Raw genomic sequence first — 27947 nt, forward strand, 5'->3', positions numbered from 1 at the left:
AGAAGTATCTGCAGCCGGTACCAGCAGCGCTCCTGGCAGAGCGATGCCAACCCCAGTGTTGACTGTGTTCATCCTCTCCTATAGGCTGCTGGTAAAGCGTGTGCAAACAAGGCCTCCATACCCTATAAACACTGAGTGACACACATACCTCGTCCCATGGACTCAATTTCTACTCAAAACAGAACAAGGCCATCCACACAAGCCCACGCTACAGATGACAGGCGGGAGCACTATCAAGTTACTTTCAGATTCATTTTCACTTTGGAAGAGGACTTGAGCATTAACCTGGGTGTGGATGACGTGCTCCCACACACCACTCACCACTGTAGATGGCTAAGTCCTGTCTTACTGGCAAATGATCTGAGAATCCTGGCTTCTATACAGAGTGTCGCCCACCACTATCAGAGTCCCAAGGAAGGATGGGGCAGTGGTTCTGTCATCAAGGATACCCGCTTCAAAGGTGGCCTGCTTTGCAGGCACCTTGGTGGGGATAAGAACACACATCAGAGTGCCCCCCATCCATGCCACAGGGCACACCACTGGTCCAAGTAAAGCTCTGTCCCAGAGCAAAAGAGACACATGATGCAAAATGGGGAAGGAAGAGCAGGTGACGCAGCTGCCTGAAGACCACATACCCAGTGGAAGCCAGCAAAGGCAGTCATCATGCCACCTGCCCCACACATCCATTCAAGGCCCACAGGGCTGGCTGGTGAGAGGAGAAATGGGGCGCCAAGTCTGCCCCTGCTGTGCCCGAGACCTAGGAGCCCTAGCTGTTTCGCTCCAAGGTAAAATAAGGAAATCGAGATGGTCTGCTCAGGTGCCCAGTGACTCTCAGCCCTTGTGAGCCACACCCCTAAAGTCAAGGCTCCCCAACACCTCTGCAGGTTCCCTGACCACACTACGGTACCCTAGAAAACCCTGTCCCATCACTTCTGCCCCCAAGGACCAGCACAGGACCTGCCAGAGAATTGAGGGAGAGCTGGCAACTCAGAAAAAGGCACACACAAACGTTTTCAGTGAAGCATGGGGGTGTATATGTGCGGCTCCCACCTCACACAGCCCAGGGGAGCCAAGGGACCCCGTCCTAACCTTTCAGGTGGAGGTGGCCTGGCAAAGAGGCTCATTATTTTACTGAGTTAAATGTACCTCCACCCAAGAGAGGAAAAAGAAAGCTATTCCCACCTGTGTGTGGCCTAGATTACTTCTGAAGATCAACTTGTGACGGAGAGTCTCCTCTATAGGAAAGTGTAGGAATGGAGTCTATCTTAGAAAGGAAAAAAGAGAACTCCAAGCAGGTTCGTTTGTCTGTCCCAGCTCTAGCCTCATCCAACAGTCCAGACTTGGGGTGGGGGGAGGGCAGCACAGGCTCATGACCTTTGGGCTGGTCTCACAAGACCAACAGGCTCGACTTCGACCTCTGTGGGATTCTGTCTTTCCATGAGCACATTTATGGATGCCATAAAGGAAACTGAACTATTTTAACCTCACTTTTTAATTTTAAACACCCATACTGAGACATAATTTACATACTGCAAAATTCATTCACTATAAAAGTGTAGTTCAATGATTTTTAAATAAATTTAGAGTTGTGCAACCATCCCTACAATCAAAGTTTAGAACACGTCCCTCACCCCAAAATGATGCTGTCATGGACACCCATGCACTTGTCTCTGTGCAGATGTACTTTCTCAGGTACCTTCCTTGGATAGATTGCTGGGTCATGTGCTAACTTGGTCACATCTAACTTTCTAAGAAACTCCCAAACTGCTCATGTCATTTTACATTCCCACCAGCCACGTATCAGGGTTTCAGCCTCGCCATATCCCCACCAACACTTGTTACTGTCTTTTTAATACAGCCACCCATGAGACTTATTTTTGGCCTAGCCTATGAGCCACCCTGTGCGACGTGCATGTGAGCCGTATTTCCCAGTATTCTATAGACACCCCTTAGCCAAACAGAATCAGTGCTCTTCAAGTCTTCAGGAATCTTGCCAATTTTCAGCTTAGTTACTCTACCAATTACTTAAAGAGAAGTATGAAGTCTCTAACTACAATTTATGAATTATCTATTTCTATTAGCAATACTATCAGTTTATGCTTCAGCTATTTTGGGACTCTGTCGTTAAGTACATGTACATTTGTGACTGTTACAACTTCCTGCTGTGCCATTAAAAAAATAATGACCCTCTTTGCGACTTCCTTGGTGGTTCTCTGGTTGAGAGGGGTGTGGGTTCTATTTCTGGTCAGGGAGCCTCCTGGCCAAAAACCAAAACACAAAACAGAAGCAATATTGTAACAAATCCAATGAAGACTTAAAAATGGCCCACATTTAAAAAAAAAAAAAAAGGTCCCTCTTTGGCTTTAGGAATATTTTTTGTCTTAAAGTCAATTGTGTGTGCATGTATGCACACACACTCCATCATATCCCAACTCTTTGTGACCCCATGGATTGTAGCCCTTTAGGCTCCTCTGTCCACGGAAATTTTCCAGGCAAGAATCCTGGGTTGCCATTTCCTCCTCCAGGGGATCTTCCTGACCCAAGTATCAAACTGGCATCTCTTAACAAATCTCCTGCATTGGCAGCTGGATTCTTTACCACTGTGCCACCTGGGAAGCCAAAGTTAATTTTATCTGATATTAATACAGTCATTCTAGTTTTCTTATGGTTACTTACGGTGTCTCTTTCCTCATCCTTTTATCTACAGATCTAAGGGGTGTCTCTTATAGACAATATATAATTAAGCTTGATCTTGCCTTTTTATCTGGTCTGACAATCTCTGCCTTTTGATAGAAGTGTTTAAACCATTCACATTTAATATATTTTTGATCTGAGTGGATTTACACATATATCATTTTGCTATTTGTTTTCTACATGTCTTCCTTCTTTTTTGTTCTTCTGTTCCTAACTGACTGCTTTCTTTTACGTCAAATATTTAATGTACCACTAAATTCTTCTGTTGATTTTTTAAGCTATATTTTAAAGTTATTTTCTTAATAGTTGCTCTAGGGGTTTCAATAAGCATTTTACTAAGATCACAATCTGCTTCAGATTAACACTAACCTGATCCTGGTAAAATGGAAAAACTTTATTCCGATACAGCTCCATTTCATTCCTTCTGTACTACTGTTGTCCCATATATTATATATCTATATATGTTATAAATACAATAGATTGTTATATACTTTTGATCAATTGCCAAAGAGCTATGGTCGTTTTTGTCAACTCTACCCAATGTTACAGTTAATGCTTTAGATGATATATCTTTTAACTAAGAAGAAATGAGGGGGGAAAAAGTCTTTTACAGTAGCCCACATTTACCTTTTCCAGAGCTCTTTTATTTCTTCCTGTGAACGTAAGTTACCAACATGTCATTTCCTTTCAGCTTGAAGAACCAGCAGATCTGCCAGGAACAAATCCTCTCGGTCTTTGTTTATCTGCAAATGTCTTTCTGCTTTCGTTTCTGAGGGACAGTTTTGATGCATTGAGAATTCTGGGTTTATAGTTTTCTTCTTTTAGTACTCTGAATGCCATTTGGTTCCCTTCTGGTTTCCATTTGAATATCTCAGGTGAGAAGTCAGCTGTTAATTACATTAATGCTTCCCCTGTATGTCATGAGTTGTTCTCTTGCTACTTTCGATATTTTCTCTTTGTCTGTGTCTTGTAACAGTTTGACTATGATGTGCTAGGTACAGATCTCTTTGCATATATGCTACTTGAGATTTGTTGAGCTTCCTGGATAAGCTTCTCCTCAGATACATTTCTGGGGATTCTTCCTTCAAACAGTTTTTCTCTCTTGCCCCAAATATGCCTGCAAACGTGGGCTAACACAGCCACTGTCCCTCCCCACGTGTTCATCTTCAAAACTGTCACTTCAGCCAAGGCTGCTGCCCACCACTTGGATCTGAGCGAGCCCCTTCTCACCCGTCACAGCCTGCACTGGCTGGGCAGGGCCTCCCTGTGGACAGGGCTGGGCAGGGCGTGGGAGCAGCGCCAGGTTAAGCGACACAGACTCTCACCACTTTAACCCCGAAGTTCAGCCATTTCTTAAGCACAAACCCTCCTCAGATTGTTGCCTGCTTCTCGTCCATTTCCAGGATGCTGAAATGGTTGATTCAGGGAGTGGGGGAGGGCTGTGCTGTCAATTCTGTCCTGCTTTATAGCTGTTTTTTTGGGGGAAAGGATTTGACAATCTCTCTTTACTCAATCACTGCTGGAAGCTGCCTTCCAGTCTTGATTCATTTTGAAAATAAAACATACACATTGGAAGACTATGTCAGAAAAAAAATGCCAGAGATGAAAAGAGGAACTGTAGAGAAAGAGAAAACTCTTCATGCTACCTCTTTATCAATCTCCACATGCTCTAAATCCCCCAAAGTAGTTTTTTAAGTTGTATCTTGATTTAAACTTACCAGCCACTTCCTTAAAGAAAAAGGAAATTCTCTCTGCTAGAAGCCACCAGAAACTCCCTCTAGTCTAATATGCTTAAACTGGATCCTAAGAATAGGACAGCATGAAAGAAAGAAGCAGTTTTTAAAAAGAGCCAGAACAGGGGGAAAGGGGTGTCCTGGATGAACTGGGAGACTGGGATAGACACATACACACTATTGATATGCTATATAAAATAGACAACTGATTGGAACATACTATATAGCACAGGGAACTCTACTTAATGCATTGTGGTGTCCTAAATAGGATGGAAACCCAAAAGGGAAGGGATATATTGTGTATGTATGGTTGATTCATTTCGCTAAGCAGTAGAAGCTAACAAAACACTGTAAAGCAATTATACTGCAATAAGAATTAATTAATAAAAAGAGCCAAACAGAAATTCTAGAAAAATACTACATGGCACTGAAAAAAAGATTATTCCGACATTCAAGAACACAAGTAAATCTGGGACTTCCGTGGTGGTCCCCTGGTTAAGAATCTGCCTTTCAGTGCAGGGACATGGGTCCAACCCCTGGTCGGGGAACTAAGATCCCACACGCAGCAGGGCAACTAAGCCCACACACCACAATGAAAGAGCCCACATGCGCAACTAAGACTCAAAAATAAATAAAATATTAAAGACAACAACCTAAGTAAACTTCACAACATCATGCTGAAAGAAAGTAAGCAAAGGCTACAGACTACATAATTCCAATTATTTAAAGTGGAAAAACTAATCTCTGCTGTTCGAAGTCAAGAGAGTGGTTACTAAGAGGGTAGTGACAAGTGGGTATGAGGGGTACATTATATTTTTTTTTTAATTTTTTTCATTTATTTTTATTAGTTGGAGGCCAATCACTCCACGATATTGTAGTGGCTTTTGCCATACATTGACATGAATCAGCCATGGATTTACATGTGTTCCCCACCCTGAACCCACATTATATTTCTTGATTTGAGCTACAAGAAAGAAATCAGTTTGTGAAGTATACCAAGTGGCACATGTCTACTTTTTATCATGTATGCTACACCTCAATCAAATGAAATTCTCTGTATGGAGGCTCCCAAGGGATGAGCCAGATGCTCTCAATGAGGATCCAAAGACTGCCAGCTTCTAATACAGAAACCATGGCCACCCACCCCAAAAAAGATTAGTTCTAGAATGGTTCTGGGCTAGACTTGATCCTATTATTCTGTCAAAATTCTCCAACAAACCAGACAGAACATTCTGTGTGGGCACTCAAGGAGACACTAAGCTCTATATGAGACATCTTATTTTAAGTAAAGTTTAAAACTGAAGAGTACTTGTCACCAACACTTCTCATGCCACGCACCATGGTCAATTTCTGCATACACACCTGTCACCTAGAGATGCAAAGCAGACATTATCACCTATTTCACAAATGAAGAAACACAGACTAAGGTCGCCCACCCAAGGTCAGCCAGGGAGTGTGAGCTCACCCTTACTCTGCCAAAGCCAGGCTCTCCCCACAATCTCACATGCTTCGTGTCTGGACACCAGGGTGTCTCTAGTCCCACAGGGCACGTGCTCTGTGTGCCTGGGTTAGTCTGTCGCTTGCTCTCCACATTATTTTTTGCTCCTTCACTTAACTTCACGTTCCCTGGCCTGCCCTGCAGGGGAACATGGTGATTACAGGGAAAAAATGCAGACCAGACACCTAGAAACAGAGTTTCCCTAGCATCTCAGTGGTAAAGAATCCGCCTACAATGCAGGAGACTGTCTGCAATGCAAGAGATGCAGGTTTGATCCCTGAGTCAGGAAGATCCCCTGGAGAAGGAAATGGCAATCACGTAACTATTCTTGCCTGGGAAATGCCTTGGACAGAGGGGCCTGGTGGGTTACGGTCCATGGGGTTGCAATAGTCGGTCACAACTTAGCTCTTCCTTCTCTTCACCCACATGTGACACTGGTGAAGGAAAAGCAGACCCAAACTTACAATTTAATTTCCAGAACTTGAAAAGAGGCCTCTGGTTTTAAAACAGGGAGGGCAGAAAGCAGAGTCAGACAGAAAAGGCCTTTCTGGGTAGCAAGAGCAGAAAGCACACCAGCCCAGCTAACTGCTTCCCCAGCGGGAGGGGGTGGAGTCCCCATTTATCTCGAGGAGGCAAGAGTCCTTAAAGCCAAGAAACACCGAATCAGACAACCTCTGAGGTCCTTACAACACCAACCGTCTGGGCCCGCAGTGAATTTGACACAAAGCCTGCAGGCTGGGGTCCCTCTGTGGGATTCATCAGCGCAACAAAGGGAAGAGCACCCAGGTTCTCCAGAGCTGCCCCTCCCACTACTGCCCCCTCCCCCACCCCAGGCGCACAGATCCGGAAGGGAGTGTGCAGAGGAGGCGCTAAGGAAGACAAGAGATGAACCACAGACGGCTGTGGGCTGCTCAGGAGGCTGTGGCCACACCCACATGCCCACCAGCTGCTGGCTCACGGGACCTAAGGGGTGAACCCCGCCGAGAACACCGCTCACCTGAGCTCTGAAGGGAGGAGTGGCGCAGGGCCGAGGGGGTGGGGTTGGGTGGGGTGGGGTGGGGTGGGGATGGGGTGGGGATGGGGATGGGGTGGGGTGGGGGTGGGGAGCTGCAATTCTTTTCATAGGGGGAAAAGAAACGGGGTGGTACACTGAGTCTTATTTCTTTAAAGCTGAGGATTGGGAAAGTTGCTCTTGAAGCCATCAGTACTGATTAAGGGGAAACCAGTGAAGCACATGGTACCGAACTTGGGAAGAGAGGGGCTTCTCCTCCCACTTCCCCCACCTAGGAGGAGGGGTGGCTCCAGACTGTCCACAGCCCAGTGACCAGGCAGGGGTGGCAGCATCTCTGGCCCCCGGTGCCCTGGATGTGAAAAGCAGGGAGGCAGGACCAAATGAAAAACTCAAGTTTCCCTACAAACCAGAAGCACAGAGTTGGACACAGGTACAAGTTCAGTTAAGACTTGCTGCCAAGCAGGGGAGCCAACAGAGGCTACCACCCCCATCCTGTGAGACCCACCCCACACTACAGGTGGCTGGGCCCCAGGAGGAAGGTCCCTTGGCCAGGACAGTGGGGCGGGAGCCCGCAGTGGTCTCCACGATCACCCACCAGAAGCTGCTTCCCGCAGGCTTGATGGGCGGCCTCCACCTGCTCACCCCAGCCACCCCTGGCACCCGGCCCCTCGCTCACCTGTGCGTGGTTCGCATGTCCACAGGCCCGTCGCCCACCTGCCCTTCGCCTCTGCCCACGGCCGTCGCCTCTGTGCCCCTCAGCAGCCCTTGGGCTGGGCCTGCTCCCGACTCAGGCGTCACTCGTGTGTCTCCATCAGCATTTAAATCTGAGGCCAACACTCCTCTCTCCATTTTTATCTTCTTGCTCTCCACATCGTCCTCCACTGGGTCCCGTTCAAGCGCTCGCTTCTGACTCCGTGTCCGGCATGCTTCTTCAGTCATTCTGAACTTTAGGGGAAGGAGAAAACACGACATGTAAACTGGGAACAATGAAGTAGCTATCTTCTTAGAAACTTCTCACAATGTCAGCTTGGAGTGTCTGCCTCACCATGTGATGATGGCAGAAGTGGGTACAACAAATGAAGGGCCCACAAAGCGTGCCCGGAACATTTCTTCACAGCCTTGAGCAGAAGCAACAGAGCACCTGAAAAGCCAAGCTACGCATCGCCCTGTCCAGGACCAGAAACCTACAGGGACCGGGACAGGAACAAGGGAAGGTGGCTGTTTGTCAGAAAGAAGGGGGTAATCTCTGCATTCCAGACTCAAGAGCAAATAGAAGAAACTGTTCTAGATCTGACCACCTCCGGTGGGATCTAGAGCACTGGATGTGAGCTATCTGGAATCCAAGAAGGGGGCACCACGCTGTCCCAGGAGCAGGGTCACAGCCTAAGTCCAGCCCTGCTGCCCTGCCCTGATGAGGGCTGACCCTGCCTCTCCCTTCAGCCAGGGGCAGCCTCCTCACTGCCTGCTCACCTCAGCAGGGGGCGGAGGGAGATCACATTTAACCCTTTGACTGCCGACAAAATGAACTCTGAATGGGGTGAGGCCTGGCCCATCACCCTGCCAGCACCCTGTACCTGTAGCACACACATATCTTGATTGAAAGAAGAAAGAAAATAAAAAGGGGGAAAAAAAAAAACCGCTGAGTCAGGTTTTGATCCCATGACATCACTGGGCTCCACATGACCCTTCCCAGGATTCAGTCTGAGAGACAAAGCACTTTCCAGAAAACCAGTCTGAACCGGTTCCAGACAACAAGCTGAAGTGTTGTTAACCCTCACAGAGACAGTGAAGGAAGACCGCAGTGATGGCTGTTTGCAGGGAGACTGCTGGCATTCCACAACCCAGTCTGGGACACAGGTACTTGCTCTTAAAGGGGCCGCTCAGAGACCAGCCTTGATGTCCCAACAGGGCAGGACACTGGAGACCAGAGTTCCACCGGTCAGGACCTAAGAAGCCACCAAGGGTTCATCACAGGACAGTCAATGCCCACACCTACCAACACGGCAGCCCCTCGGGGAACGCCGACCGCCCCCGTGGTGTGCCTACACTGAAGACCTCCTGGCTGTGTCCACGCAGCCAGGGCACCCAGCACCCCGGCTTCTCCCCAGCAAAAGCCCTGGGAGGCCTGTCCTGGGTAGGGCCAGGCAGAATCAGTCCAGAGCCCAACTTCTGGAATCTAGGGGGTGGTACAGGGCAGCAAAGGAGCCACATCACTGTATGTGCCACACACTCCTGAGGCAACTCATCTGCCACCTCTTTAAAGGAGCCGACTTCACAAACGAGCAACAGCGCAAGGCACTGCCTTGGACTCAAACGGAAAGGAAGGGAAGTGACAGCTGCTCCATGCTCCTGGCGCAGGAGGCAGAGCGTCCGTCTGACACGTGTTAGGCCAGCGTGGCTGACCCTGGGCACTCAGACATCTGCTTCCACAGGCAGTCCAAAAGGGTGGAATCAAGCAGGGTTCCCGATGGCCATGTAACCCCCCAGGGTGCTCCCCATTCCAGGTAGAGCTTGAGAACTCTGAAGCTCAAGGGCAGAGGCTATCAACTTGGCCTCCACCTGCCCCCAAACCCTCCTGGCACCCCAGCCTGCACCTGCCACACCACCTCAGCCCCCTGTATCCCACAAACCGTCAGACAGCTAAGTCTGTCCTGTTTCCCCATGAGCTGCAGATCCATCAATGCCCTGAATGGAAGTCACCCTCCCCTCCGCTCCCCTCCCTCATCATGGGAGGGACGGGTCACTTTCCTTTGAGGCATTGCCTAAACAACAGGAGCTGCTCCAACATTTGGGGAATTGGATGAGAGCAGTGATCTCAGTGGTCACTGTGAATAGTGGTCCTGTGCGTCCAGGACCAGAGAGGAGCCTACTGGGCATAAAAGATGTGGGGAGTCCAGGATCTCAGGCAAGTCAAAGGAAATTCTGTCCCTTAGGGAGAAGTTCTTGGTCTGGCCAGCCGAGAGGGCCCCCCCAGCACAGCCTCCAGAGTGGTAAGCCCCAGGCTCCAATCCATGAAGCTCATCTGAACCCCAGTTTCAATCTGAAGTCCTTCCTCTCAATTGTCAATATGAAGAACAAGGTTGGGGTGGGGGAAGGCTGGGGAGTGAGGACAAGGAGGTCGCTCTGCATGAGGCCATCAGACCAGCAAGGCACTGCCCCAGTGACCTCATTTCACTGTCACTGGTGTGGGACAAGTGGTCCCAAGGGGCCAGAGTGGAGTTTCACACCCATGGGGCTGCTCCCTCCAGACTCAGATCTGGTCAGGGTCCCCAGCTGAGGACCTGGGAGACCCGTCTGCTTGTGCTCAGCGTGCAGCGTCAGGGCAGCTCACTCGGAAGCTGAGGGGCTGGAACTCTGCCAACCCCAGACACTCCCTGGGCCTCTGGCAGGCTGCTGGGGTTGGGGGGCCCGGCTGCTGCACCCCTCCCCCATGACACGAAGGACGTGCACAGCTGGAGGGGGCGGGGACAGCAGGGGGGTGGAGGAGGGATGAAGTCTCAGGCTCTGACCTCCCCCTCCTTGGGTGGAGCCTCCTCCTCCACTGGGGAAGGCGGTTGCTTTAGTGCCCACATGGGGCCCGCCGCCAGCCAATCTCGATCCCGCCAGGCAACTGCTCCTGGGGAGGGCAGGTGTGAGGAAGGAGGGGCCCCACCCTCCTCTCAGCAGGAAGGACCTGTGACCCAATCCGGCACATCAGGGCTGGCGGCCACCGCCCTGTAGGCACAGCAAAAAAAAAAAAAGTTGTGAGGAAGAAACCAGCCTTGAGGAATGAAGTGTGACCTAGGAATGAAGCAGGACGCACAATTTCTGCAAGACGCAGTGAGGAGGAGCACTAGGGTGCTTTCTGAAGAGCAGCTGAAAAGGATATATCACTCCAACTGGCAAAACCCCTGGAGAGTGAGGGGAAGAGAACGAAGGGATAGCAGAGCAGCAGTGACAGACGACAGCGAGTAAGCTCCACCACAGGCTGGAGGAGAACTGCTGGCCCGCAGAGAGCAGCCCCTCTAACTGAGGCAGGATCCCAAGCCAGCTGTTGCCTGCAGGGCAGAGCCCAAGGGCAGCAAGCCCACCGCCAAGAGGCACCACCAGGGCGCAAGGCTGCCCAAGGCACAGGCTGCTACCTGGGGAGCAGGGCCGGAATCCAGGGGGCTTCAGTCCCCCTTCTCACTCTCTCCAGACAAAACCTGGCTGGTCCGCAGGACACAGCCCAAGTAGTCCTCGGGCCCAAGAGGGACAAGCTCCAGCTACACCAGAGGCTTCCCAAGCACCCAACACAGACAAATCCCAGCATGGGGGCTACCAAGTCCTAGGCAGAATGCTGACACATGGCTTTGGAAGGGATGCAGATTTCAATTGCTTCTACCAAAAGATGCTTGCAGTTAAATGTCACCTTCCAACTGGTCTGAGGACCTCAGGTGCAAAATCTGTTCTAAAATAACTCCAAAAGGGTGATTGTGCTATGGCAGGAACCAATATTTTTTAAACAGGATTCAGGGGACCAGCACCCCACACAGGCTAGTTCATTTGGGAGAGGGGAGGTTTAGAGAGGCATAAGTCACAGAGTCTTAACCCTGAGGTTATCATTAATACTCTCTGTACTAGGAAATGCTATGTATACTGCTACTAACATAACAGTAAAAACACTACTAGTAATACTCTTGTTTCAGGCATGAGGAAAGTGAGGCTTAGGACTATGTGTCTGGAAGAACTGACAAGAGCTGATGCTCTGAAAAGTAGATGACGTGGGGCGCTTTGTGCAGAGCCCAAAGAAGGGCGTGAGCTCGAGGTGGTGGCAGAAGGAGGGTGCCGAGTGCAGACTGACCTCAGGTGGAGCACAGAGGGCAGGGTAAGTCGGGGGCAGAGGGGTCCAATCTGTTCTAAGGATCATGTGGTTGATCTGGGGACACACTGGGGCAGAGCAGCAGGGAGACATGACCAAATGATGGGTGAACGTCAGAGGATTTGGACAACATAACAAACCAGCAGCTAGACAGGAGGCGAGAGAGGGTTGCTGTGTTGCTGTTCTTAATTTTTGTCTGAGCAGCTGAGAAAAGATGGACTTACTTTTTGGGACAGAGCTGGAGCAGGCCTGGAGAAGACCGCGGGAGTGAGACGGGCTGACACGCAGGGAGGCCAGGGGCGCGCGGACAGGTGGGGGCCCGCACACAGCACAGCCGCTGTCCTCAGGGTGGTGCGGAAAGAAGGGCCGGAGCTTGTGCGGCAACTGCCACAGTGACGACAGGGCCCAGATGCCAGCCGCACCGGGCCCCGGCCAAGCTCCACACCCTCCACCACCCCCGGCTGACAGGCGCACCGTCTTCCCACCCAGCACAGAGACCTCACTCTGCTCTCGGCCCGAGCCATTTCCTGGTGCATGTTTCCGAGAGACAGCGGCAGAGACGCAGCAGCTGTGCTCTGGAAGGAGCTCACACCAGACACCCCAGCTCTCGAGCTTTAAACAATGCCAAACCTCATGAAGGCCAAATATATGGGATGCAATTTACTTGGGAAAGTTAACAATGGATTCCCAACGGCCAGCCCCCACCAGATGCAGCAGAGAACAAGGATGAACCTTAGGGAGCAACTGGCAGGGGAGCTTGCTACCCCCTGAGCCTCAGTTTCCCTCCCACAGCTCACAGATGTGCTGGGTGAAGAGAAACAATGACATCAGTAAAACCTTGAGTGAGAAAAATCAAGTTGCAGAATGGGATGATACCATTCACAGTTTTAAAAGGCTTAGTTACAACCTGCAGGAAAAGATACTGAAAGCTCACTAAAATCGAAACTGAAAGAAATTGGACTAAAATCCACAACACTCCCCTCTGAAACTTTCACTGTCTATATTAAGCATTTCTGTACTAAATTATTTCTCTTAACAGTGACAATCAGTTTCTTTGTAGTCAAAGAAAACAAAGATAAAAAGAAGAGTTAGATAAACAAACATTCCCACTGCAGAAGGTGAGGCCTGAAAGAACCAGTGGCATGAGGTGCGGGTGAGGGGAGAAGGTCCCCTGTGGAGGGAGGCGGCCAGCTCCTCCAACAGGCAAACAAAGAACCCAAGAGGAACTGTGACTTTCAGCGGACGGAGAGTGGATGCCGCTGCCACTTTCCCACTTGTTACTGACAGCTTTCAAGTCCACCTTCTGGACCACTTGCTACAGCAACTTCTGAGTTCTGAGTTCAGCAGTAAACCCGAACCCATTATTTCATCCCCACAGCCCACCTTCCCCCTGGGTCACCAGCTATCCCCAGTGGGCATCAGGCCACGGCATCAGAGTAGGCTCTCCCTGAGAGGGCCCCTCACTCAGAGAGCCCACAGCAGCAAACCCCACACCGCTCAGGGGCGTCATCTCCCCCACGGCAGATATCCCCCCCCATCTGTCTTCATCTTCAGTGTGGAGCAAACAGTATGGGTTCAGTATGGGCTGCTGAGTTAGACCTACATTTCTGTTCATCAGCCTCATGAAGGGTATGACTCTTGGAGATGGCTTACATGGCAAAATGTAGCAAGTCAGTCAAGGGCTTTGATTAAAAACCCCTGCATTCTGACTTTCTGGAAGGCGAGTGTACTGAGATGGAGCCTCACAGAATGAGGCCAAGGCAGGAACAGGAATCCAGGGAGATGGTCCAGGTAGAGGAACAGCATACGCCAAGCAGCTGAGACGGGAATCTCAGACAGAGGACAGGGGGCCACAGTTAGTCCTGTGCAAAAGATTTCCTCAAAAAGAAACCTCAGTCTCACTCACTGACTGAAGATGAGTTCTGAACCCTTCAGTTCAGTTCAGTCGCTCAGTCATGTCCGGCTCTTTGAGACCCCACAGACTGCAGCACGCCACGCCTCCCTGTCCATCACCAACTCCCAGAGTTTGCTCAAACTCACGTCCATCGAGTCAGTGATGCTATCCTCTGTCATCCCCTTCTCCTCCCACCTTCAATCTTTCTCAGCATCAGGGTCTTTTCCAATGAGTCAGTTAGCATGAGGTGGCCAAAGTATTGGAGTTTCAGCATCAGTCCTCCCAATGAATATTCAGGACTGATTTCCTTCAGGATTGACTGGTTTGATTTCCATGCTGTCCAAGGGACTCTCAAGAGTCTTCTCCAACGTGACAGTTCAAAATCATCTGAACCCTTAGTGTTCTGAAAACCTAAAGACACTCCAGAAATGTAAATGTTTTCTCTTCTATATATCATCAGAAGGGTCCCTGACCCAGCCACCTGGCTAAAAGTTCCATGGGGCTTCAAAGGACAACAGACTCTCCCTGCCGCAGTCCGGGAACTCGGGTGGGGACTGACCACATCCACACATGTGAGGGCAGGTGCCGTTCACCAAGAGTCTCTGTGGGTAGAAGACCAGCCAGTCATCCCACAAGGGGGGAAATCCAAGTACAGTGGGCCTGGAACCAGGTTCAAAACTCTTCTTTCTACTTGGCTTTCTTATAAGCTCCCCACCGTGGAACATCCCACCGTACAATTGAAAGGCCTTTTGTTACTCATGCTCAAATCTTTTTTCCCTCACCTTGGAGAGACAAGCACGTGGAGGGGGGGGTGGGGGGGTGGTTAAATGACGCCAGTGGGGACAGAACAGCGGTCCTCAAAGGCTTCGATGGCAGTCTTCCTTCTGAGAATTAAGGCTCGCCCTGCCAGGGGCTACAGAAGCACCTGTGGGGAGGTCTGGCCAGGAGGACCCCTGCAACTAAAAGGTATGAGCCTCCTGGCATCAGATGTCACTGCCACCCACCTGGTGTATCCCTAACTCCAGAGGAGTACCAGCCACATAGCAGGTGCACGTCAAACATTTGATGAACAAATGCAGGTTTTAAAGAGACCCCCCCCAAAGGGGCTGGGGTGGGGGTTGGTGAACATGGGCTCCCTTTCAACACTGGTACTCTCAGATCTCAACCCAAGTTTAATGTTCCTCTGTTAACAGAAATGTGGGGTCTTCTTTTACAGACAAGATAGCTTACACTGATTGAGCATTTATGTACCGCACATGAATCGTCTCAGATGCAAGGTGAGTGCTATCATCAGCCCTTGATTTACAGGAAGGAAAACTGAGGCAGGTGAAAAGCACACAGCACGTGGGAGGGACGGTGCTGGGAACTGAAGCCCAGGCCCCTCTACACAGCACCCACTGAAACAGCCCATCAACCACCCAGAGTCAGGCGTCTCCTTTCCACAGGACACAGGAAGCGCCCCACAAGCAGGAAGTTGGGTCTGCCCGCTTGCTCTGGCCCCCCGAGGTCCAAATGAGATATTAAATGTTTACAACTGTATTGAGTGTTATCAGTGAGACCACACCTCCTGCTGTTGCTCTCAGAGCACAGAAATTCTGCTGGAGTACTGGACATACACCCCTAAAAGCTGCCACATGGCGCAAAATCGTGCGATAAAACACAGGGCTTGTGGAAATGATGGAACACCACCACAAAACTTCACCAGTAACATCAAAAGAGAGTCTATAACCTGATTTTTATTAATTTTTTTTGGAACCTGATTTTTAAATGGTAGCATGTTAAACAGCTAAGAAATACACAAATGCTGCCTGAAGCCTTATGCCTCACCTGGGGGAAGACCTGGTATTTGCTGTGACTGTGGGTGGGGTGCAGTTTCTGAGTTCCTGCAACAGTAACTCAGGAGGAAGGAGGTTGTGTGAATCCAGAAGGGGATGGGTATGATGTGATGCACATCTAAGGTAGGTGCATTTTGTTTCGGGGTCCCAGCAGGTGCTCTTTTAGCTGGGAGCATTTTTCTGGATTCATCTAATACAGGAGTCAGCAAACTTTCTTAAAGAGACACAGTAAATATTTTCAGCTCTGCAGGCCATTCAGTCTCTGTCATGGTTACTCAAGCCCTGCACTGTGACAGTTTGTTCTCAAATGGGCGTGGCTGTGTCCCAACCAAACTTTATTTACCCAAACAGGCTATGTATGAGCCTGTGGGCCACAGGTTCCCAACCCCCCAGACCTAGCATTTCTCCTGGACAAAATCACATGTAACAAAACCGTGTGCCCTTATACCAACAGTGTTGGAACAAATCTGCTTTTCCAAACAAGCGTTACGGCAGAACTGACTACAGAGAAAACTGGTTTCAAAGAAAGGAAGTGAATGTGTAAATTCAATCCAAGTCCAGGACTCAAGGTTAACCCTTTGGACAAATCAGAAGAAATTTAGTTTCAAGAAGTGTCAAGTGCATACTGGTTACTGCAGGGTCAGTCTGTCCCAACTACATGGGTCAATTTTACATCATTCTAAAAGCCCTACACACTCTGAAGATAAATAGGCCCCTCATAGAAGGAAATTACATGCTATAAACTCAATTACTGAAGCAGATGAAACTTTAACCCAGTTACAGAAACAAATGGTTCCTAAGCACACGTGCCTGAGCATCAGACCAAAGCTCTAAGGAAAAGTACAGGGCAGGGTTAAGCCAGGAAAAGAGAAAAAGTGAAGTCGCTCGGTCATGTCCAACTCTTTGCGACCCCACAGACTGCAGCCTGCCAGGCTACCCCATCCATGGGATTTTCCAGGCAACAGTACTGCAGAGGGTTGCCATTTTCTTCTCCAAGGGATCTGTCCCACCCAGGGACTGAACCCAGGTCTCCCGCGTTGCAAGCAGCCGCTTTACCACCTGAGCCACCAGGAAAGAAAGTGCAAATCAAGTACACTGGGGCTGAGTTGCTAGAGACCTGGGGTGGTGAGGGGAGGGGGTTCCTGGGAAGCCTCGGGATCAGGTTTCTCTCCAGGTAACCCGGACTTAACTGTGCCCTTGAGGGCTGGTGGGGGTGGGTGCAGTCATCTGTGTCAGGGAAACCCTAAGAAGGGCTTCAACTGGTTTGGCGGCAGCAGGGGACGGGGCGGGGTCCAGGAGGACACAGGTTCACACCACACTGCCCCCCAATGTCCTACTCCAGGGCAGGTCATGCAGTGCCATCACAGCCCTGTTCCTTGCATCCTGAATAAACCTCAGTGCTTTCGGCCTGCAACCGTAGTTCCACAGCTCAGGCCCAGCCTGGACACGCCACCACAGCTTCAGAACATCCGCTGGGCTCAGCCTTCAACCAGTCAGCACCTTGGTCCTTCAAGTCTCCTGACTTTTATGTGAACGCCAGGACTGACTGGTAGGCACACCACCTCACTTCCAGCCTGACAGCATCGTGTCCATCCCACTGGAGGTCCCTGGACCTGGGGACTTGATGCAGGTTTTCGGAGCCTCCTGCTTAATGGTAAGAGAAGCCAGCACTGTTTGCCAGATAAACAACCTCTTTACAAAAATCAAAGTCTTGACCAACAAATTCTTCAGTCATGTTAAGGAGCTCACTTGCTCTCTTAAAGGTTTCTCACAAGGCGCGTAATGTCACCTCTGGCCTCTAATGGTGGCCGGCGGTGCCAAGGCTCTGGGCACACAGAGAGAAGGGCGTAAAAGAGATGAACACGTGGTGCTCCAGACTTGGGAGCATCTGACCCTACTTGATGGACGCCCTACTGGCAGAGGAGGGACTCAGGAAACAGGGTGTCAGGAGATACCGCCCTGATCCGCAAAATGCAATACACCAGGCTAGCTGAACACCAAGCAACCTTGAGTCACACAAATACACACATGTGTACCCAACTCAGACACATGCACCTACACACACTCATGTATATACAGTTTTCATCCCTTCTTCCCACTTCCAAATCTTATCCAATCATCTTAGAAAAGGTCTTTCTTCTCTGTGTAATTCATTTATGAGCAAAAGAACAGCAGTTCTCATGTGTGATCACTGTCTGCTGGGCTCCAGAACCAACTGTCGGGAAGGAAAACCATTCTGAAAATGAGATGAGACACAGGGTCCAGAACCACCAACTTCTGAAGCAAGTGAAGGAGCCCATAGGCCGTGCAAAACCCCCTCGGGGCCCTCTGTGGACCCCTGCACACCGCCACCACTTCAACCCACACTTCCTCTGAGACAAGTAATTTCACACCTGGGTAGAACGAGAGAGCGTTTTAAAAATCACTAGCACCTGCAACCATGCTCATTTTTACTACTTTGTGCACACAGTAATGTAAACTTCCAAAGAAGGCAAAGAACCAACTGCTGTCTACTGTTGTTAATATCTGAGTGATGCCTGAATCTGGAAGAGAACTTCGGCAGTACCCAGAAGCCTAGTCAGTTACTAACAACCAGGGATACCCTTCTCCTAGTTCACAGCCTGTCTGATCCTGGACATGGATGTCGAATACTGATTCTGCGCCAGTCGGTTACCTCCAAAGGGCCAGTGACCTGGGGGTCCCACCTTTGTGGAAGGCAGGAGCAGCAGCTTGGGGTCACTGGCCTTCATGACAGCAAAGACCCAGTAAGGGTTGTAAGATACATGTGTTGATCATCATTTTGTTACAAGCCAACAATGGAAAAGAAATCCACTCGGCTGGTCCAGAGGAGGAGGGGGAGTATCTAGAAATGCTTCATTAGAGGTAGGCCCCATGAGCAGAATCTGGAGTTGTAGAGATGGAAGAGGAGAAAGCAATGGGAGCAGAAAAGGTGAAGTGGCAGAAATATACAGGCATGTGAAAACGCATCTCCCAAGTAAGTACATGAAACCAGATAAAAGGGGATCAAAACTTTTAACAACTTTTTTAAATGGAATGAGGTTGCTTAGAAGGAAAAAACATTCCCCCATGAGAGTGAGGCCACTTATATGCTAGCAGTGATGACTGGGCCCCCCAGGCTGCAGTAGTCTGGGACTGGGGATGGGGTGGAGGTCCTGGCCGACCATCAGCCTGAGAGAGTGAGGAGAGCTGGAACCTTTAGGTCCTGAAGGACAGAGGAGGAAAGTGCTGAGAGCACAGAGTGTGCTCCAAGAAGACCTAAGTGCGCACACAATTTAAATCAAGTGCCTCCAGTCACTCCATCAAACTAATCCACCTGAGCACTGACGCTCTCCACAGGGAACTCTCTTGACCCCAGCCCCCAAAGGGGTGCTCTACCTAACCCTTCAGGGAAGAGACATCATTTGTGAATGTGGGGTTCAACTCAGACTCAGGAGCCAAAGGTGAAGGTTAAGTTCAGGAGCATCTTAGTCTCCTAACAGGGCACTTCTTTCATGCCAAGCATGCCCAGACACCACATCCATCTGAAATGATAATGACACACCAAATATAAGGCCATCACCACTCAGGAATCATGCAAGGTAAAGTCAGACCAAGGCAGCCATCCTATCAGGTCACCTTCAGTCCTTGGTTCAAGAACCACTCGGATATGTAACACTGTTAACACTGCAAAGAATTAAAAAAAAAAAAAAACCCACACATAATACACCCTGGGCTCTTACATTTACAAATAAACACACATTTACAATCTGATTATTTTTGGGTTGTCATGCCCTCCTCCAGGGGATCTTCCCAACCCAGGGATGGAACCCAGGTCTCTCTCATTGCAAGTGGATTCTTTACTGTCTAAGCCGCCAGGGAAGCCCAAGAACACTGGAGTGGGGAGCCCACCCCTTCTTCAGGAGATCTTCCTGACCCAGGAATCAAACCGGAGTCTCCTGCACTGCAGACGGATTCTTCACCAGTAGAGGACACGTACATGTAGCCTCTGAAATAATGCTTTTTTGAGATATATTTAATAAAATTAATCCGGAGAGCAGAAATTTTAACATACTCAAGTAGCAACCACCACCATTTTAAAAATAAAACCTCGGGACTTCCCTGGTGGTCCAGTGGATAAGCCTGTGTGTTCCCAATGCAGGGGGCCTGGGTTTGATCCCTGGTCAGGGAACTAGATTCCATATGCCGCAACTAAGAGTTCGCATGCCGCCAAAGACCTGATTCAGCCAAATAAATAAATAAATAAATGTTTTAAATAAATAAATAAATAAATAAAACCTCAACGGTCTTCAGATTCCTCAAGGCCAATGCCATGCAGACCTGGAGAAAGATGGTGGTAGCACCTCACCCCAGTACCGCTTGAGGGAACAGAGCAGGTTTGGGGACCAGTCATCTCCACAAAAACTGATGGTCACTGCCTTCATTTGGGCTCATGCCACAGTAACAGCCAGCCCTCTGGTGGCCCACCCAGACACTCAGACTCACCCTGGGGACACGTAGGGCCAGGCCTAGGACACCCAAGTCCCCAGACCTCAACACCTCCCTCCCTCCCTGGAGTCACAGGGAGAGGCAGCCAGAGAAAGCACAGGTCCTGTTGGGGAAGCTGGGGTAGGTGGGGAGTTTGTTTTTATCTTTCCCAGACATAGACCATCTCTTCAAACTTCTGAAAACAGGGACCACCACGGACCAGACAGGCCATGCAGATATCACTGAGATCAGTCTGCACCTCAGCCTCATGCCTTGGCCTCTGAGTATCTCTTTCCAGTGACAGGACATGAAAGCCTGTCCACACCTCCCCGTTCAAGCATACAGCAGGACAAAGTACCACGCCTAAACTGACCGTGCTTTAAAAGGGGGAGAGACTGGCAGCAAATGTTTTTAAAACTTGATAGCACCCCAGGGCTCACTCTGAAGAGGGGGGCTTGGATTTTGTGTTTCCGCTCTCAGAAGTGCTCATTTACTACCCAACACTGCCTACTTGGAAGTGGCCCCACAGGGGTGTCTGGGCCTCTGACGGCTGGGGCCTGTGCCTGAAGCCCAAGTGCAACCCCAGAGAGAAACAAAGGTCACCAGAAGAGAAGGCGACATGGAAATAAAAACGCTGCCTGTGAGGGGGATCTGAATGATATTAAATACCCACAGGGAAACGGTGGCCAGGGGCCCTCTGGCGCAGGATGTCACTGAGAGATGTGTGGCTGAGCCTCCTTGGCCCACAAAGGGTTACGCCTGCCAATTCCCTGCCAACTGCAATGTGCCCAGCGGGTGTCACATCACCAAATGGGAGGCCTTAACCCTTCCAGGGCCGCCTCCCTCAGGACCTGGCTGGGAAAGTAGCCCTGACCACCAGCTCCACCGAGCTGGGAATGGCAGGAGGTTTTACAGAGAAACTTCCAGGAAAGGCCAGAAAAGCATTCTGCATTCTCAGGAGGAGACAGGAGTGGAAAGAGGGAGAACCAAACGTGCACCCAGCAAGGTGGGGACACGAGCCTGGAGGCCCTGCCTGGGCTCCTTTGTCAGCTCCTCCCCATACACATCCTGCGGCAGCAGGGCAGGCAGCCCCAAAAGGATCAGAGCCAGCGGGGAAACCTACGTCTAGGGCTAAGTAAGTGTCTGGCCTCAATGAAGCCCATGGGCCTAAGAAACAGTTCCTCCTGAGGAACAGTTCCTCCAGCACTTCCTGCACAGCTGTGAGAGCTGGAACAGAAATCTTCCTTCTCTCCTCCATCCTGTGAGTAGAAATCTCCCCCTTGGGCAGAGGGTTGTTCTGGGTATAGACACCTATCACAACCTCCAAGAAATAGCCAGGCTGACCTAGAGGATATCACATGAGTGGTCATTTTTTACAACATGCTACTCAAGGTAAAAGCAAGATCTCGCCCCAGCCAAGGCCCTGAGAGCCCCTCTGACCTGCCTACTACCACCCCTCTCACGTCCCCCCTACCCCTCAACCCCATTCTCTCAGCTCCAGCCACTCAGACATCCCAGCTGCTCCTCTGAAAGCCAAGTTTACTCCCACCTCAGGGCCTTTGTACTTCCTGCTAGGTCCTTCCCAGGATCTCTGTACAGCATTCTCTTCTTCAGCAGAAACAGCAAAGTGACATGAATCTCCCCCCTACATACGCGACTCAGGGGGGGTCTCTACCCCCTTTCCCACCTCATCACCACTAGACATGCTAATTACTCATCTTTCCATCTGTGTGTCCCCCTCCTCTAACCCCCCCAAGAACACAGACTATCTCTGTTCAGTGATACTGTCCTAGGGCCCAGGACAGAGTAGGTGTTCAATACATACTTGTTAAACAGATGAGAAAAAGTGCTTTCAGTACTCTCAACTATGGCACTCCCCTCCCTCGTTAAATAAGTCAAAAACTCTTCCTGTCAATAGAAAATAAAATTATCAAAACCATACAAAACGGGGACTTCCCTGGTAGCCCTGTGGTTAAAAATCCACCTGTCAGTGCAGGGAATACAGGTTCGATCCCTGGTCCAGGAAGATCCCACATGACACTAAGCCAGTGAGCTGCAACTACTGAGTCCTCATTCTAGACCATGGGAGTCCCAACCACTGAAGCCCACACAGTTTACAGCCCACACTTGGCAACAAGAGAAATCACTGCGATGAGAAGTCCGCACACTGCAATGAAGAGCAGCCTCCACTCAATGCAACTTGAGAAAGCCCATGCACAGTAACGAAGACCCAGTGCAGCCAAAAAATAAATAAAATTAATAAAACAAAATGCTTACTTCACACCATACATGAAAAACCAACTCAAAATTGGCCAAAGACCTAAATATTAAAAGCTATAAAACTCTTAGAAGAAGAGTATATGAGGGTAAAACCAGGACCCTCAATTTGGCAAGAAATTCTTAGATAGGACTCCAAAAGTTCAATATCAACAAAGGAAAAAAATAAATTAGACTTCATCAAAAAAAAAAAAAGAAAATAAAATAAATTAGACTTCATCAAATTTATTCAAATTCTTTTGTGCAGAAGATTGTGAAAAAAAATCAACAGAGTAGGGAAAAAATACTTGAAATCATATCTCTAATAATGGTCTGATGTCCAGAATATATAAAGAACTATTAGAACTTAGCAACAAACCCAATTCAAAAAAACAGACAAAAGATTTGAAAAGACATTTTCCCAAAGATGGAATGGCAAATGGCAAATAAGCACATGAAAAGATGTTCAGCATCATTAATCATTAGGAAGACGCAAATCAAAACTACCTCTCACCCATTAGGATGACTATTTAAAGAAAAAGAAAGGAAAAATAAATGTGGTTGAGGACAAAAAGAAACTGGAACCACCATAAACTGCTGGTGGGAATGTAAAATGTTGCTGTGATGTGGGAAAGTCTGGCAGCTCCTTGAAAAGTTAAATACAGATAAATATAGAATTACCCCTATGACCCAACAATTCTACTCCTAGATATATCCAAGAGATGTGTTCATTAAAAAAAAAAAAAAAATTGTATACAAGTGTTAAAAAGCAGAACTATTCACAACAACCAACAAGAACAACCCAAATGTTCACCAATGGGTGAATAGATAAACAAAATGTGGTATATCCATACTATGGAATATTATTCAGACATAAGGAATAAATTTCTGATCCCTGTCACAATGCAGATGAACTGTGAAAACATGGTAAGTGTTTAGCATGTTTAGCAGACACAAAAGGCCATACAGAATATGATTCCATTTTTCTGAGATGCCCAGAACCATGCAAATCTAAAGACAGAAAGTAGATTAATGGCTGCTAGGGAATGGGGGCACAGAGGTGGGGGAGTATAGGCTAATACATACAGGTTTCTCTCCAGGGTGATGAAAATGTTCTGGAATTAGAGGTGATAGCTGCACAATATTATGACTGTATTAAATGCCAACGTATACTTAAAAGGATTAAAATGGTGAATTTCATGTTGTGTGAACATTACCTTAGTATTTTAAGGCAGGAAAACAAAAACAAAATAATCAACCTCAAGAGCCACAGACCCTCTAGAGCTGCTTAACTACTAAAAGGGAAAAGCAGGCTTACTCTGTTCCCAACAGGACCTGAAAAGGGTCCTCAAGGAAAGACTCCTTTGTGTAACAAGATCACCAACAATCCAAGAGCCACTGTCCACTGGGGTGTAGTCCCTCATCAGCTTCTCACAGCAGCCAAGGGGGCCGCAGCAAGCCCGTGATACAGTGTGTGACCACGTGGGACACAAATGGGACAATTTACCAAAAGGGAACCAACTCTGTGAGAAGCCAAGACCTCCGAGGGCAGGGGTCACACAGGCCACCAGTGTAGAGCAGGATTCAAGTCAGGCCTGTCACTGGCCCCACACTGGGCTTGTGTCAGACGCCTCAGTCTCACAGATGTGTCACTCACTCATTCACCCTAACACTTGCTTAGTTTCTACCAGGGACCAGGGGCTGACTGGGCCCCAGCGACACCTTTGGGGGTTCCAACAAAAGGCCTCCCATCCATAGCAGCACAGTCCCAGGAAGATGTGTGGGGTGGGCAGTGAACACAGCAGGCTGAGACATAGGGCGGAGGTCCCACCCACACTGGAGTTGTCATAAACCCTGGATCACACTTAAGGCTCAAATTTACAAAGCACTTCTTTTTTTATAAGACAGTCATGGTAAAGACCAGCTAACTACCTACTTTATCCAGCAGCTACGGCTGCTCTGGGCAGACACCACCAATGGAGAGGTGAGATTGATTTCTAATGAATAATATATTAATTTGTGTCAGAAAACAACATATGGGACATTACGGCATCAGGGTACTGAAGTGAAGCAACACATGTGGTGATCGATGCATTCTGGGTTCTGCGGGCGGTGGGGGGAATCACGCACAGAACAGACAGTGCTACCAGCGTCACACTCCATCAGGCCGAAACCAGAATGCCTGGCTCACCTCCATACCCCTCACCTTCCTCACCTGCAAAATGGGAACACACCCACTTTATCACCAACATGGCTCCATGAAGGTACTGTAAGTGCTGTTATTACAGAAAATAAGAACGCTTTAACAGGAAAGCTGTACCACTTGATGGGCTACTGGTCACAGCTCCCCACAGCAACTCCAGAATCTCTGCTGAAGGTTTTCTGCTTGAACTTACACCAACCACAAGTGGCCACCACCCTCACTGTTATAAGCAGTACTTTTCCTGCTCTGGGTGACATGCATCATAAAGCTCCCTGAAGGAAGGCCTGGGTCACACCCATCTTCCAAATTTATTTTATGGAAAATAAATTATGTTATGGAAAATTGCAAACATACCCAAAGCAGCAGCATAAATTGCACATGCCCACCACCCAGATCCCACGGTCATCAGACAACCAACCATAGTCTTTCACCCACCTCATGTCTGCTAGGCTCTAAGAAGCAAATGCCATTCAACATGTATTTATGAATCAACAGTACAGTATTTATCACTACAGAACACAAAACCACAATTTCATGATCACACCATCAACAATTGAACAATCATTCCTCAATCTCTGTCAAAGTCACACTTGTCTAAGACACAGGTTCCCCCATCGCATTCTTTTCAATCGTATGTTGAAGAAATCAGGTCATTTGTCCCATTCCCCTTGACGGGGTTTTGCAAGTGGCTGCCTTGTGGTATAATGGAAAGTGTGAAAAGTTGTCAGTCGCTCAGTCGTATAGAAAGTCGCTCAGACTTTTTGTGACCCTATGAACTGTAGCCAGCTAGGCTTCCATGGAATTCTTCAGGCAAGAAAACTGGAGTGGGGAGCCATTTCTTTCTCCAGGGGATCTTCGCAGCCCAGGGATCGAACCCAGTTCTCCCGCACTGCAGGCAGATTCTTTACCATCTGAGTCATCAGGGACCCGTACCAGGAACACAACCCCAATTTCCCATAAACTAGACTTTGAGGCCAAATCAAGCATACATCCCTCTGAGAGCACATGCACCCTTCCTGGGTGGGGGGCAGGGGGGGAAGGCTGGCAGCTACTGAGGACCACTATCTAGACCCACCATTTTATTAGGTGTCTGCAAAGGTATGAACTTATAACTTCATGTTCCATACTCACTAGCCAGAGCGTCAATAGCTACACTGTCCAGTTAGCCACATGTGGCTATTTAAAAAGATTTAAATCAAATAAAACTAAAATTTTACTTTCTCAGTCACAATATTCCAGGTACCACATCAGACAGTATGAGTAGAGCATACTGGAAAATTCTGGCAGCTTGAATCCATCTTCAAGGGAAACTAGCCCTCACCCACTGTTTTGTTCCTTGCAAGTTCAGTTGTAGAGTAGAGCTAAATGCTTGCTTCTTCACTCTACCAATTTTTCAAGATGAGTTGACTCCCTAACACTTTCTGAAGGGCACTCACAAGTTTTTTCCTTTCCTCTAATCATCAATACAAACCCTGGATTTTTTTCTTTAAACACATTTGATGCTCCAACCCAGGGACTAATTTTCATTCACAGTCCCTTGCCCCACCCTTGGTCAGGGGTTGGGGGGAGCGGGGGTCCTGTGGGTCCTTCTGACATAACCCTGGCAGGATCTTTCACAACTGGGACATTCCCAATGCAGATTTAGAATTAAAACATTTTCACTTAAGTGCTTTGATCTTTCACTCACATGTCTTTTGTCCTTAAAAAAACAACAAAAAAAAAATTTTTTTTTTCCCCACCACACCACAGGGCTTGTGGGATTCTAGTTTCCTGACCAGGGATCAAACCTGGGCCCCCTGCAATAGAGGCATGGAGTCCTAACCACTGGACAACCAGGGAATTCCCAATTTTGGTTCTTAAAGACATCAATTACTTGTTTTCTTCTACAATATATAATAATAAGACTATTGGCATTGTTGACCTGAAACCAAAAATATGATTCCTAAAAGCAGTTAAAGATTTTTCCCCCCAATTCTTACCTTTATGGCATTATCTCATATCTTATGATCAAAAACTACCATTTTTTTCAATTTTATTTATTTGTGGCTGCACAGGGTCTTTGTCGCTGCATGCGGCCCTTTTTTAGCTGCAGGCACACAGGCTTCAGTAGTTGTAGCGCATGGACTTAGGCATCTCGCAGCATGTGTCCCCTGCCTTGGCACGTGGATTGTTAACACTGGGCCACCAGCAAGTCTCCAAAACTACAATGCTTTAAGGCCATGTAAAATAAATCCTCTGAGGTTAAATTACCAACTTGAGTAACAACTGATATGTACCTAGATTCATTTATTCCAGCTTGCTTTTGCGCATGGCTTTTGGGGATTCCCCTCCCCCAACTTTATTTTCCAATTATATAAAACATGCATCTGGTGCGACACAGAAAGGAAACCTGGAGGAGTCTCCCAATAATCCTATCCTCTTTTCGTCATGCCTCTGGAGGTGACCATGCAGTTCATTTATGGTTTGTATATCCATTCTAAAAAATAAAATAAAAACAAATACACATTATGTCTCCATCCTACCCCTAACCTTTTATCACGGGGGGTGAAAGAAAGTGCAATACATCTACCCTTCAGTTTGTTATTGTTTCTACTTAATTCACCCTAGAAATCCCATCACCGTGACATGAAGCCATCCCTTCTTTCACTCAGGGGCTCAGCTCCACCCCACTGGCAGATCCAGCCCCATCAGTCCTGGCCCCAGCTGACAAACAGCTAGGTCAGTTCCAGTTTGCTACTTCAGAATGTTGTACTGAACAGCCCAGCCACAATCCTTACTTTCGACAGTCTATCTTCAGGATACTTTTTGAGAAGTGAACTCACTGGGGCAACGGGTAAGCAAATCCCTCTCCCAAAGCAACATATGGTGGTGCCTGGTTCCCACCAAGAGAACAGAAGAGTCCACCTTTCGAGACTAAGGGTCAGAAATGTCTTAGGGAAGCTCCAGCGAGCATTATTCTTAGTACTGGGAAAGACTGAGTCTCTTTCCTGACTTGCTTTAGGGTCATCTGCATTTGCTTTTCCCTGTTTGTTTTTCTACAAGTCATACCCGTTTTGGTCCTTAACAACCAAGCACAAGGCCAGTCTCTCAGCACGCGAGCCGTGTCTACAGCTGCTGAATGAACAAGACCCCTGACAGGCAAAATTCAAGGGCAGACACCAATTCCCATCAGCCCAGGCAAGCAGACGGACCCTCAATGCACACACTGACAACACACACAGCGTGGGGCGCTGTGTGCGGGCTGTGTGCGTGTCCAAGGCTCTCCAGGACGCAGCCCCTCTCCTGCCCTGCTCTTTCTCTGTGCCCACTGAGTCCTGGGCAGCAGGAATGAGGAGACCCCAGCTGACCACAGGCCACGGTTCAGCGCGAAGTGGAACAATCAGTCAATCAATCTGCTCGGCTGACTTACACCCACGACCAAAAGTACACAAGCTGACGTATTTATACATTTTTTTAAAAATAATTGCTCAAGGGTGCTTTTGCCTGTCTGACATGGA

The 27947-nt window shown here is 48.6% G+C and overlaps 1 protein-coding gene across 11 annotated transcripts in view; it reads right to left on the reverse strand.

The window, feature by feature from the left end:
• Positions 1–27947, reverse strand: part of GATAD2A (GATA zinc finger domain containing 2A) — a 92782-nt gene that overhangs the window by 26864 nt on the left and 37971 nt on the right. For all 11 annotated transcript variants that reach the window (XM_043910828.1, XM_043910823.1, XM_043910827.1 and 8 more), the window contains one exon: positions 7614–7882. In XM_043910828.1, the coding sequence (XP_043766763.1) occupies positions 7614–7882 (269 nt within the window). The remainder of the gene's footprint in view (positions 1–7613; positions 7883–27947) is intronic.

This window comes from Cervus elaphus, chromosome 9 (genome assembly GCF_910594005.1).
Source record: "Cervus elaphus chromosome 9, mCerEla1.1, whole genome shotgun sequence".
Lineage (NCBI taxonomy): Eukaryota > Metazoa > Chordata > Mammalia > Artiodactyla > Cervidae > Cervus > Cervus elaphus.